Source organism: Sus scrofa, chromosome 13 (genome assembly GCF_054392235.1).
Source record: "Sus scrofa isolate SSC_HxYL_T2T_F1_AM1 chromosome 13, Sscrofa_HxYL_maternal_Yorkshire_Landrace_v2.0, whole genome shotgun sequence".
NCBI classification, from domain to species: Eukaryota; Metazoa; Chordata; class Mammalia; order Artiodactyla; family Suidae; genus Sus; species Sus scrofa.
In genome coordinates, this window is record NC_139395.1 from 28,520,820 (window position 1) to 28,533,811 (window position 12,992).

The 12,992-nt window shown below is 38.6% G+C and overlaps 1 protein-coding gene across 18 annotated transcripts in view; it reads right to left on the bottom strand.

Moving 5' to 3' along the window:
* Positions 1–1,001: 1,001 nt before the first annotated feature.
* The window catches only part of NEK10 (NIMA related kinase 10), a 178,728-nt gene continuing 166,737 nt past the window's right edge, over positions 1,002–12,992 (bottom strand). For 13 of the 18 annotated variants that reach the window (XM_084990133.1, XM_084990132.1, XM_084990130.1 and 10 more), the window contains 4 exons: positions 10,392–10,500; positions 6,984–7,036; positions 6,848–6,903; positions 1,002–2,760 (listed from right to left, as the gene is read on the bottom strand). In XM_084990133.1, the coding sequence (XP_084846259.1) occupies positions 2,712–2,760; positions 6,848–6,903; positions 6,984–7,036; positions 10,392–10,500 (267 nt within the window). In that variant the 3' untranslated portion in view covers positions 1,002–2,711. The remainder of the gene's footprint in view (positions 2,761–6,847; positions 6,904–6,983; positions 7,037–10,391; positions 10,501–12,992) is intronic. The other 5 variants (XM_084990131.1, XM_084990123.1, XM_084990120.1 and 2 more) reach the window with 2 other exon arrangements.

The following is a 12,992-nucleotide window of genomic DNA, read 5'->3' on the forward strand; positions in this document are numbered from 1 at the left end:
ATGTTCATTGCAGCCCTATTCACAATAGCCAGGACATGGAAACAACCCAAATGTCCATCGACAGATGATTGGATTCGGAAGAGGTGGTATATATACACAATGGAATACTACTCAGCCATAAAAAAGAATGACATAATGCCATTTACAGCAACATGGATGGAACTAGAGAATCTCATCCTGAGTGAAATGAGCCAGAAAGACAAAGACAAATACCATATGATATCACTTATAACTGGAATCTAATATCCAGCACAAGAAAAGAAAATCATGGACTTGGAAAATAGACTTGTGGCTGCCTGATGGGAGAGGGAGGGAGTAGGAGGGATCGGGAGCTGGGGGTTATCAGACACAACTTGGAATAGATTTACAAGGTGATCCTGCTGAGTAGCATTGAGAACTGTGTCTAGATACTCATATTGCAACATAACAAAGGGTGGGGGAAAAATGTATACATGTAAGGTTAACTTGATCCCCTTGCTGTACAGTGGGGAAAAAAAAAAAAAAAAAAAAGGTCAGCCTTGTTTATTGTGAAGAGAGGTGGCTCCTTGTTCAAAAGCTAGAAAGTGGGGACTCTTGAAAGGTTAACTTCATTGCTGGGAGGGCTCTCCACACACCTGTGCTTCCCTTCCCTGGGCCTAACCTTCTCTTAAAGGCTTGGTCTTGTCCTGGGAGAATGCTGATTCAGTGACCGTGGTAGTTTAAGAAAATACTATTTTAGCAAAAGAACACATCTATCAGCTGAGAGTTGCGTGGGCCTAAATTTGCTCTTGAAAGAAACCATCCAGTTGCTCATTTTTGCTAATTCTTACTCTCTTCTTGCATAATAAGTGCCATTTGTAAGGTCTAAAAGAGTCAGGTAGAAACATTTCGCTCCCTTTCTGGTAAGTCAACTGTATGCATTTCAAAATGCCTTCAAATAAATAATCTCTTCTTACCAAGATGTGACCTCTGAATACCATTCTTTTCTACACCATTTGAGAAAGAACTTTACGGTTCAAACATTCACCCTGTGGCTTGGTTTATTTCTTCATAGTGGCTTCCACCACAATGAAAAGTTGTGCCCCCAAGGCATGTGCCTTCTGTACAATTAAAACACATGTTCATTCCACAGTGAAAAGAGATTTAGGGAAAAAAAATATCATGCAGGCTCAAATTAAGCTGAAATAGAAATAAAAAGTTTCCCAGTTTAAACAAACATGATCATAACCTTTGGATTTCACTTGTAAATTTCACATTTGGATATATTTGGTCGAAAGCTAAAACTGAAATTTTTCATTACTGTATTTGCATCTATTATTTTAAATTACAGTATATTTATAATTATTAATTTGGCCTAAAGACAATGATTCGTTGGCAATTTTCAAAGGCATTAGTTAAAGGGAATCTGGATTTAATTTAAGTATTAAACATATTGAAATAATAGGATGGGTTCACATTAAGAGATTTTTCCATATTATAGAAAAGGTGATTGTTTCAACTACTATAAGTATGTTGAACTAAATTCAATTTGATCATACTCAAAGTATTTCAATGTAAATAAAGATAGAAGTAAATAAAAAGCATAATCTCAGCTTTCAGATTATTAATTCTGAAATAGAATGAAAATGCTCTCTAAGTAGCTGGAAGCACAGATCTGATATGGCAATAATTTCTTGACATGACACCAGTTAAAAGAAGCCAGTTGAAGAGATTTCAGCCCAGTAAGAATCTAGAGAATTTTCATCATAAATCATCCCTGTACAGGAATGGGGCACTGTTTTGGCATTCCACATTCTCCTTTCTAGAGACGTCTCAATGAATAAAGAAGAAATTTATATTTTATTATATAACTTATTTTCATTTCAAATTCTCAAACAATAAAAATTTAAAAGCAATGAAGGTAATTTAGGTCGGAGGGACTAGAATATGGAATATTGCATCTTTTTCATAGATTCTATGACTCTTCAAAGTGCTCTATAAACACTATTAATTTGATTAGCAGCAAAGCATGTCTAATCAAAACCTCCCTCCTCCCCCTATACATATATACATATACACATACATGGGTACATTCTATTGGTCTAACTTAAATAGGACAATTTGACAGTTATTCCCAGAGGCTGTGCAAGGTTAAAAATACTGTCTACACTGTGTCACAGTTCAAAACCACTAGCACCCAAAGTGGTTAAGAGAAAACCAATCCTTTCATTAAGACAAAAAAAAAACTATAAAAAATTCAATTACATATTCTGAATTTCTTTAAGATTAAAACAACTGAGGGACACAGTCAATCACCCAATATATTACTGTTCTGAGTCTTATAATTTTCTTTATCTAAAACTATTGTTTATACATGGAAGGCTAGATGCCTTTAAACACAGTTTCAGCGATCCTAAGTATAAAATATTCCCTTGAAAAATATGTTTTGTTCTGTTTCGAACTTGGAGGAAAGTTCTGGGAGGAGTCGGTTTTCTCCTCACAGATGAATTTTGCAGCATTTTCTCCCAGGAGCACACCAAGATCCCTGTCATCCCTTATATAAAGCATCTCGAGGTTGGGGCTTTATAGCACCAGACCCCCAGAAGCAGGTCCTGCAGAAACTGTGGCACATTGGTCTTTTCTCTTCGACATGCTTTCAGCAGCCCCCCATCCATGGGCATCTTGCAGGGGCGGCTGAAGTCCAGACCTTGAACTTCACTGGGAAAATCAAGTCCATTCAAAATCCAGCTCTTTCATCTTTTGGTTGGGTGATTCTTGGTCCCCCATGGATAGGAGTGATACCTAGAAGATGCAGAAGTGGAAAGAGTCCTCTGTAGTCTCAAATATTTTAGTTCACCCGTCCCATTCAATTTCAAAAGCAGTAGCTTGGGTATATAAGCAAAATCACAAGGAATAAAAAGGTGATTCTAAACATAATGGAATGGTGAGATTTTTAGAAAGCTGCCTTGTGCTAAAGTTCAGTGCTAACATTTTCTCAAATTATAAACAAAGGAACTAATAACCCTATATGGTGGAAAAATTAATAGCCATCCAAAGTAGCTTATATATTAAATGCCTCTTTTACATGTTCATGAGTTAACTGGAAGAGAAAGCAATGCGAGTGGATTCAATATAGATTTCATATTTCATTGCTACAAAATAAAGTATTAATGTGTACCCCTAAGTCTATAAGGATGACATGCTTGTCATCTATTCACTCACAAAACTCAACAATTTTACTCTCACAAACAACAGTGATAAAATTAAGTCATGCTAGGCTGTATCCTTTTGGTAAGGAAGCTAAATTTAATTAAGCTTGTAAAATTTAATTAATCATACAGCCCTGCAAATGACCACAAATAGAGCCCACTTGGGGCTGGCCCAGTGTGTTTTGACCTTGTTTCATTTTTTTCCACACTCTCGACTCAGTTCTACTCCCCGTCCCAAATCCCTCATTTGGGTTAGGGCTCCTTGTTGCTATTTCTGTTGCCACTTTCTTTAACTAATGCGGCATTTTGTGCCTGAGATACTCTTCCTACCAACTGTCCAAGCAGTGTCATCATTGTTTAAACAGTTCTAGGTATCTTCCCCAAAGATAGCTAATGTCTAGATAATGGCCTTATCCTGATACTTATTAGTTTGAGAGCAGCTTTCTCTATCCCTAACTAAACTCTATGATCTGAGCTGAAAATGTTTCATGTCTGGGCTGAAAGCTTTAGTTTCTGTCTGGATGCTTTGTAGATGTGTGTCTAAGTTTGAACTGGCAGTCAGAAATTATAAACTTGAATAAAATAGGATTTATGTAATTCTCTCTGCATGGCGATTAATCAAGATCATTTAATAATATTTTGCAATGATGGCAATTAAGATGATGTTGATGATAAGAATAAGAGCAGATCTGGTAGACACTGGTGGAGGAGCTAAAACAATGTTTACTATTTCTAACCATACTGCTAGGGCAGATTTTCTCAACTTGTGTTCCAAGTAAAAAGATGAATCACCAGAATAAATAAGGTCAACAGACTTCTTTCCTACAGTACATCTCAAAGTCTTCAATATAGCAATGTACACCAACATGGAAAAATGCACATTCAGAGTCTCCCAAACATATTTGGTCATGGAAGTTTATTTTTCAGGAAACATCTATTAACACCTTTGATAATATTGATTATTTATAAAACCTATTTGGGAAAATATGCTCTACTGATTCCATGTACTGAATCTAAATACCCCTACATGTGCTGTAATTTTTAGCACCTTCCATCCTTTGTGGAAAAATCATGACTCTCACAGCTGATCTGATTTATATTTGGAATTATGTGTATTTCCTGCTTGGGAAATATTAGGTAGTTCTGTGTGGAGTCTGACTTATTTCTTGCAAATTAATTGGGAACATGGGTAAACAAGAAATGGCGTTAAGCACAACCAAGAGTTATTTTTACTAGTAAACTGTGAAAACTCTCTCTCCCAATGATATATAGTCTATCATTTCCATTCAAAATTTAAAAAGGAGGCGCACGTTATACAGATTTTTAAATGGACAATTCATTTTAATTGGGAGTATTTTAAGAAAATCTGATGTCATTTCCATTACATACTGCTTTAATTTGATCATTTAAATCATATCTTCATATTCTAGTCACAATTCTGGATATAATGATAAATAATTTCCCCCTTTATTAGTCATCTTATTGTCTATTTAAGAAAATCTGTGATGTCTTTTAATATAGAAATACTGAAATATAGGTCTTTGAAAGTAGATGTAACATTTGATTTTTTAAAAAATTTAATAATAGTAAAATTGAAAAGAACAACCATAAATTTCAAAATAACACTAAAACTATTATTTCCAAAAAAGGAAAAATAAGAGCTCTTGTAAAAGCTTCCCTAAGTTCCTTACACATGTTTTTTTAATGATATTTAGCTGGTTTTCTGCAAATATATGAAGATATTCATTGTTCATGATCCTGCATCTCTGAGAAAATGCAGATTGAAAAAATGGTAAGCATGACTTTTTTCCCATTATGAGCCAAGGGCAATTGAAAAATAAGATGCTGAGAGTCAATAACAGAGACATTCATACTGTCCACGGGAGGTTGGTTGTACTCCATTCAAGAGAAGAAAAATCCCCCCAAGAGATGGTGGGAGAAGAGTGATTATTGGGGTGATAATTTCTATTAACAATATACCTTAATTTCCTTGGAGTTATAAATCACAGTAGTATTTTAGAAATACATTATCAAGCCAAAAGAGCAAGTAGTTGAATAATCTTATGTGTGATTCATAAGAATAACACATTGAAACACAAGGGGAAAAAAAGGCTAGAGACTGAACTAACCTCCAAAAAGCAGCTAATTTCCATAATGACCTTAACAGAATGTTCTTGAGCCCTCTTTCTCTTGCCAGGGCTAACAATTATCTTTGAGGAAGACTTCTAGAAAAATTTAAATAGTGGTCACCAGGTAGTTTCATCAGCTAGACAGGAAGGCTGTTGCTTCAGGCAGAGAAGTCCACTTTGGGAGAACAAACTCTAGGGGACCGTGCCTCCTAAAGCAAATGTAGCCATATAGGATGTGTAAGTGATTGCTTGTGGACAATCTGATGATTCTATCATGAGTGGGCTCCTTGAAAGAGCCAAGAGGTAACTCATGGACAGCAGACACTCTCAGCACTCACATCCCCTCATTCAAACCACCTGAAGCATGCTGCCCTGATTCCCAGTCGTCAGCACCTGCATTCCTTTTCCTGAGGGTTTCTCTGACCTCTAGAATCTTCTTTGTCCACCCTTCCAGAAGGCCAGAAATGCCAGGGAATTAACATCCCCTGATGAAAAAAAAAGGCCCCAAACAATGACCAATGGAAATTGGAGACAAATATCCCAGCCTCTCAGCCCCTGAATGGGAGAACCGAGGTACCTGTTTTCCACTGGCTCTCAGATCCCACAGTGGGATCAGCACCAGCCACCACAGTGGTAACTTGCTTGAAAAGGAAAACCTTTATTGCATTATTTCTTCAACCCCCTACCAGAATTTCCTGGGATTGCCTCTCAAATAAACTGTCTTTGTGCCTCAAACTATGTCCACCAGTAAAATCGCAGGAATCCAGAATGGAATGAAATCGACAAAATAAAGCATATTTTTAGAGCACCAGGGATGATTACTTTAGAAGATAACTGGCAGGAGTTCCTGCTGTGGCTTGGTGGTAACGAACCCAACCAGTATTCCTGAGGAGGAGGGTTTGATCCCTGGCCTTGCTCAGTGGGTTAAGGATCTGGCATTGCTGTGGCTGTGGTGTAGGTCGAAGATGAGGCTTGGATTTGGTGTTGATGTGGCTGTGGTGTAGGCCAGTGGCTACTGCTCCAATTTGACCCCTTGCCTGGGAACCTCCATATGCCACAGCTGCAGCCCTAAAAAGCAAAAAAATAAATTAAAAATCAAAAAAAAAAAAAAAGAAGATAACACACAGCCCCATAAACTGAAGTTTCTTATGTAGGGCAAGCAAATGGCAACACCTAAGAAGAAGTCCTTTCCCCACAAACATATCTTAAATTCACCGGAGGTGATTCTTTATTTAGCTGCATCTTCCCTGTTGCTTTATGAATAGTGGGTAGATTTGAGTCATGGGAATCTGAGTTTACAGCTCTTCCAAAATGGGACAAATGATTAATTTAAAAACATGTAAAAATACTTTTCCACTTCATTATGTTCATTTATTTGAGTAAATAACTACTAAGCGATAACCTTTCTTTTACAACCAAGAATACAGCAGCTGCATGCATACAAAACATGGGCGGCAAAACCAAAGGTGAGGAGAAAACCTCTAGAATCAAGGCTAGAGAAATCAGATCTAAGGTCCACATAAATTGAATTTTCACATTTCTAGATCTCACCTGTTAGAAGTAAAATTGTAATAACCACTTTCCTCTAGGACTTCTTCAATCACAGTCTAAAGGTGAAAAATATTAGGTTAGTATTGAATTAAAAGCAACAAAATAAAACCATTCGGAACCACTGAAGACACCTTACCTGCATCTGTTCATATGTTATCCCCTCCTCCAAATCAAAGCTGGAGGGTAGACCTGAAACAGATAAAGGATGGAAAGTCTGGTTCACATTTTCTTAGAGGTTTTTGGCAATTAGGAGTCACGTGTAGTGAAAACATGCCAGTCTCTTAGTGAGGGAGATGAGTACTTGCAAACACATTCCAACTTGTCTTGGCTTTAAACACTCAGACAACTCTGTTTCTCTTCCTTTAATAGCTGGTTGCTTTGGGGGCAGCCATCAAAAAATAATACATAAGATTTAAGGGCATTGTTCTTAGTATAGACTGGCCAATTAAGTCAGGGGTGTGTGTGTATGTCTGTTAAGGACGGGTGAAAAGTGATTCTAAACACAAACTGACAGGCAAAGGAAAGGTTAAGAAACTTTCCCTAATCCACAAGGCAAGCAGGACAGAAAGAAAATCAATTCTTAGAGGGAGGCAGAAATAGCCAGTGAAAGACAACATAGATCTGACCCTTTCCTATGGCTGCCAGGAGGGAAATAAAATGCATTTAAAGTCAGAAGACAAGGAGCTCCCACTGTGGCTCAGCAGAAATGAAGCTAACTAATAACCCTGAGGATATGGGTTCGATCTCTGGCCTCGCTCTGGGCGTTAAGGATCCAGCGTTGCCATGAGCTGTGGTGTAGGTCACAGAAGCGGCTTGGATCCCACGTGGATGTGGCTGTAGCTGTAGCTGTGGTGCAGGCCAGCAGCTACAGCTCTGATTTGACCCCTAGCCTAGGAACTACCATATGCCACCAGTGCGGCCCTGAAAATACCAAAAAAAAAAAAAAAAAAAAAAAGAAGCAGATGACCAGACTTGTTTCACTGTTTGGTCTACCCCAGCACCACCCAAAGCAATGCTGACCAGGTTCCACTCAAGTCCGTCAAGGCTGAGGAGTTCCCTGCCATGTAGGAGAGAGAAAAGTATAGGCTGAAGCTTGAGGATGTCAGTCCTGATGGTTTGTTTTTAATCTCAGCTTAAAGGTATTGCCCTAAGTGCTCCCTGGCTCTGCTGTCTTTGCTTTTGCCCAGCCTGCTCAGACAAGGAACATGCCTAGTCTGCTCTGGGGTGGGGTATCCATCTACCTGAAGAACCTGTCACCCCCACCTCAGGCCTCTGAGAACTTCTCCCAGAGCACTTCACTCAGCAGAGCTGCTGTAGGAAGAAGTCTGGCCTGTGGGATGCTTGTAAAGGCAAATGACATACTTCGCTTAGTATGATCATCTTCTGACCCATCCATGCAATGAAATGGCATCATTTCATTCTTTTTTATGGCTGAGTAATATTACCCCATCATACTAAGTGAAGAAAATGAGAAAGACAAATATATGATATCACTTAACATATGAATCTAAAAATTATACAAATGAACTGATTTACAAAACAGAAGCAGACTCACAGACATAGAAAACAAATTTATGGTTACCAAAGGGGAGGGATAAATTAGGAGTTTGGGGTTAACATATCAACATTACTATATATAAAACAGATAAACAATAAGGATTTACTGTATAGCACAGGGAACTAACTCAATATCTTATAAGGTATAACGGAAAAGAATCTGAAAAAGAGTATGTGTGTGTGTGTGTATACGTATCTGAATCACTGTGCTGCACACCTGAAACTAACATAATATTGAAAATCAACCACAGTTCAACTAAAAATAGATAAAAACAAATGACTTTAGATAGCAGTTTATCTTGATTTTACAGATTTCTCAGGGACTATTTTAAGTGAAACTCTGCTTCCCCAGGTTAGCCTTATCCCAGGAGTCCAAGACTTAGGCAAGGTTTGCTAATTAATACATGAATTGATTTGCCTAAATTAGGTGACAACAGGAGCACAACAGAGCCGAGTACTTTTTTTGGCTGAGGAGACGGCAAGTCTTCATTTAGCCATAAATGCTTCACGTCTATCCGCCCCACTGAGGGTTATACATATAATTTACAGGGACTCAAAAAATTATTTAGGAATTCTGTAATCTCAGAGTAGCCCGGAGATCTATGCTGACAGTAAAATGGCATAAGAAGAGTTGCATTATGCTGAGTCCCTACTATTGGCTATGTATTATTACTATTATTATTATTATTATTATTATTATTATTATTTGTCTTTTTGCCTTTTCTTGGGCCGCTCCTGCGGCATGTGGAGGTTCCCAGGCTAGGGGTCCAATCGGAGCTGTAGCTGCCGGCTTACACTAGAGCCACAGCAATGCAGGATCCGAGCCGCTTCTGCAACCTACACCACAGCTCATGGCAACGCCGGGTCCTTAACCCACTGAGCAAGGCCAGGGATGGAACCCGCAACCTCATGGTTCCTAGTTGGATTCGTTAACCACTGCACCACGATGGGAACTCCTATGCATTATTTTTCTATGGCCGCTCCTTCGGCATATGGAAGTTCCTGGACCAGGGGCTGAATCCTAGCTGGAGACTGCACTGGGTTGGGGATCCAACCTGCACCTCCACAGTGGCCTGAGCTGCTGTGGTTAGGTTCTTAATCCATTGTGCCACAGCAGGAACTCCTAAACCTTTTTCATATATTACACATATTTTCATATATTACACTGATCCTTGCTGTAATCCTAAAATGCAGGTACCATTTTTATTCCCATTTCACAGGCAAGAAAACTAGAGTTCAGTGAGTCCAAATAAGTTACTCAAGGTCAGCTACTAAGTAGCTGAGCAGAGATTTGAATCTAGGCATCCAGGTTTACGGAATATGCACCTTTAATTCCTATGTTACATTGCCTCCCTATGTAAAATGTTTGCAAAGAAAGAAACAAACTAAAATATGTCTGATGTGGATTCTTCAGGTAAGTTTCAAATTTTCTATTTTATTCAAACTCCTCATTTCTGCCTTTCATCTTCCTGGGTTCTTCTGGGCTTTGGATTTCCCATCATCAGATAAGAAGAAATAAAAGGAAGTGCAATTTACCCACACAGATTCTGTTTGCTTATGGTATTAATAAATGCCCAAGGAAGCTGTTACAAGTGGGTAAAATAAATCTCAGGGAATTCCTAGATTCCTACTCTATGTTCCTTCCAACTATCACCAGAGATAATCAAAATAAGCTCTACTTTCATTTTTTCTTGTTTTTTTTAGAGCCACACCCATGGCATATAGAGGTTCCCAGGCTAGGGGTCCAATCAGAGCTATAGCCGCCAGCCTACACCACAGCCACAGCAACGCCGGATCCTTAACCCAGTGAGCAAGGCCAGTGATTGAACCCTCATCCTCATGGATCCTAGTCGGATTAATTTCTGCGAAGCCACGACGGGTACTCCTCTATTTTCATTTTATATTGAAGATAACCTTCCCAGGATAGCCGCTGATCCAAACAATCTCTTTCTTTGTGAGCCAGATTGCCTGTGTTGAAGACCGTTACCTGTTGGGTCACTGGGGGACAGGCTGTGGTCCCCTGATGCACGATGTAATAAATGGTAATCTGCTGTGAAAAAGTTGGGCTCGATTGGTTCTGGAGATCCCTGAGATAACTGAAACAGAGAAAGCAAAACTGTGTCTTATTTTACATTCAGAGTCAAATGACACGCGACGTCTGTGTGTATCTCTGCACAGAAAAGTTAATGCTCCTCAGTCATCAAGGCCTCAAATCCAGGTAAAGACTCATCCTCTCCCTTTCAGAAGAACTAAATTGGAGTCAGGCAAATTACAGTGAAATCACGTAGACAATTCCCTGGTCATATGAGAAAAATACTCTATAACTTTATAGCTTTATGAGAGCAAAATGTAAAATGGATAGAAAAATAATGGCAGGGGCTGGAGTATCCAAATGTTATTTTTATCAGGTATAGGGGGAATAAACTCCCATTATTCAATAGAATGTTATTTTTTAGCCCATACCATCATCCTTTTTCATGTATCTGCTTTGAACAAAGCCTTCTTGTTTGACCAAGACAAACACATTTCTTGATAACATTTTTCTAAATTACTATGAATTAATTTTTATCACTAAACATTAATTCCCAACCTGGTAAAGGAAAGGGAAATTCACTAAATATCAGAATTTTTTTTTTTAATTTTGGTGTTGAAAGCCTTTTTTTTTTTTTCCTTCCTGCTGTACAGCATGGGGATCAAGTTACTCTTACATGTATACATTTTTTTCCCCACCCTTTGTTCTGGTGCAATATGAGTATCTAGACATAGTTCTCAATGCTACTCAGCAGGATCTCCTTGTAAATCTATTCTAAGTTGTATCTGATAACCCCCAGCTCCCGATCCATCCCACTCCCTCCCTCTCCCTAAATACCAGAATTTATTCAAGTTCTGACTGTTCAGGCCCTTCTATAAAGTTGAATTTTTTTAAATGGGATTTTCAAAATCCTTATATCTTTCATTCCAACCAGCACTTGGGCTGCCCAAGTTTTTGTGCCTGTGAAATACAATATAGTTTTATTTTTATTTTTACTTTTCATTTATTTTTTTTAATCATTTATTTATATATATTTTTTTTCTACTGTACAGCATGGTGACCCAGTTACACATACATGTATACATTCTTTTTTCTCACATTACGTGTTTCATCATAAGTGACTAGTCAGTGTTCCCAGTGCTACACAGCAGGATCCCATTGCTAATCCATCCCGAAGACTACATTCTGCATCTATTTACCCCAAGCTCCCAGTCCCTCCCACTCCCTCCCCTTCCCCCTTGGTAACCACAAGTCTATTCTCAAAGTCTGTGATTTTCTTTTCTTTGGAAAGGTTCCTTTGTGCCATATATTAGATTCCAGATATAAGTGATATCATATGGTATTTGTCTTTCTTTTCTGACTTACTTCACTCAGGATGAGAGTCTCTAGTTCCATCCATGTTGCTGCAAAAGGCATTATTTTGTTCTTTTTATGGCCAAGTAGTATTCCATTGTGTATATATACCACATTTTCCTAATCCAATCATCTATCAGTGGACATTTGGGTTGATTCCATGTCTTGGCTATTGTGAATAGTGCTGCAATGAACATGCAGGTGCATGTGTCTTTTTTAAGTAGAGTTTTGTCTGGATATATGCCCAAGAGTGGGATTACTGGGTCATATGGTAGGTCTATATATAGTTTTCTAAGATACCTCCATACTGTTCATTTATTTTTTTTATGGCCGCATCCACAGCACACAGAAGTTCCCAGGCCAGGAACCAAATCCAAGCTGCAACTGCAACTCGAACCTCAACTGTAGCAATGCCAGATCCTTTAACCTTCTGCACCGAGCTGGGCATCAAACCCATGCCTCCACAGTGACCTGAGCCACCGTAGTCAAATTCTTAACCCACGGTGCCGCAGCGGGAACTCCAACAATATACTTTTAAAATGTCAATTCATATTAATAAATCAGAAACAAAAGGCACAATTTAGACTATGCAACAGCAGTTGCCTTGGATTCACATATTCGGTTCAAGAATTAAAATATATCACCATTCAATTACTTGAAGGAACTGTCAGTTCACAAATATGTCCACACTTTGAGCCAACAATCCCACCCTTGGGTATCCACATACCAGAGAAAAGAATACTTCTGTTCACCACAAGGCATATACAAGTATGTTCATAGCACCTTTATTCACAATAATCAAAAACTGGAAAAACCCAAATGTCCGCAGACAGGGGCCAGATAGATATACTGTGGTGTGTTTATCCAACAGGATTCTGCCAAACATGACACAGAACACACTCTGGATATGCACAGCAAGATAGGGAAATGCTGAACAAAAGAAGCCAGACACAACAGGACACACATTGCACAACTTCATTTATACATATTTTCACAACCAGGAAAAAACTAACCAATGGTGACAGAGATCAGGACAAGGATTACTACATTGTAGCAAGAGTAGGGTTTGACCAGAAAAAGGCAGGCAAGAGCCTTCATCTGGACGGGAAATGTTCTATGTATCCATGTAGGTGGAGGTCCCATGGGTGAATACATATGAAAAAGCTCATGGACCTGTATATGCACTTCACTGTATGCAGTATG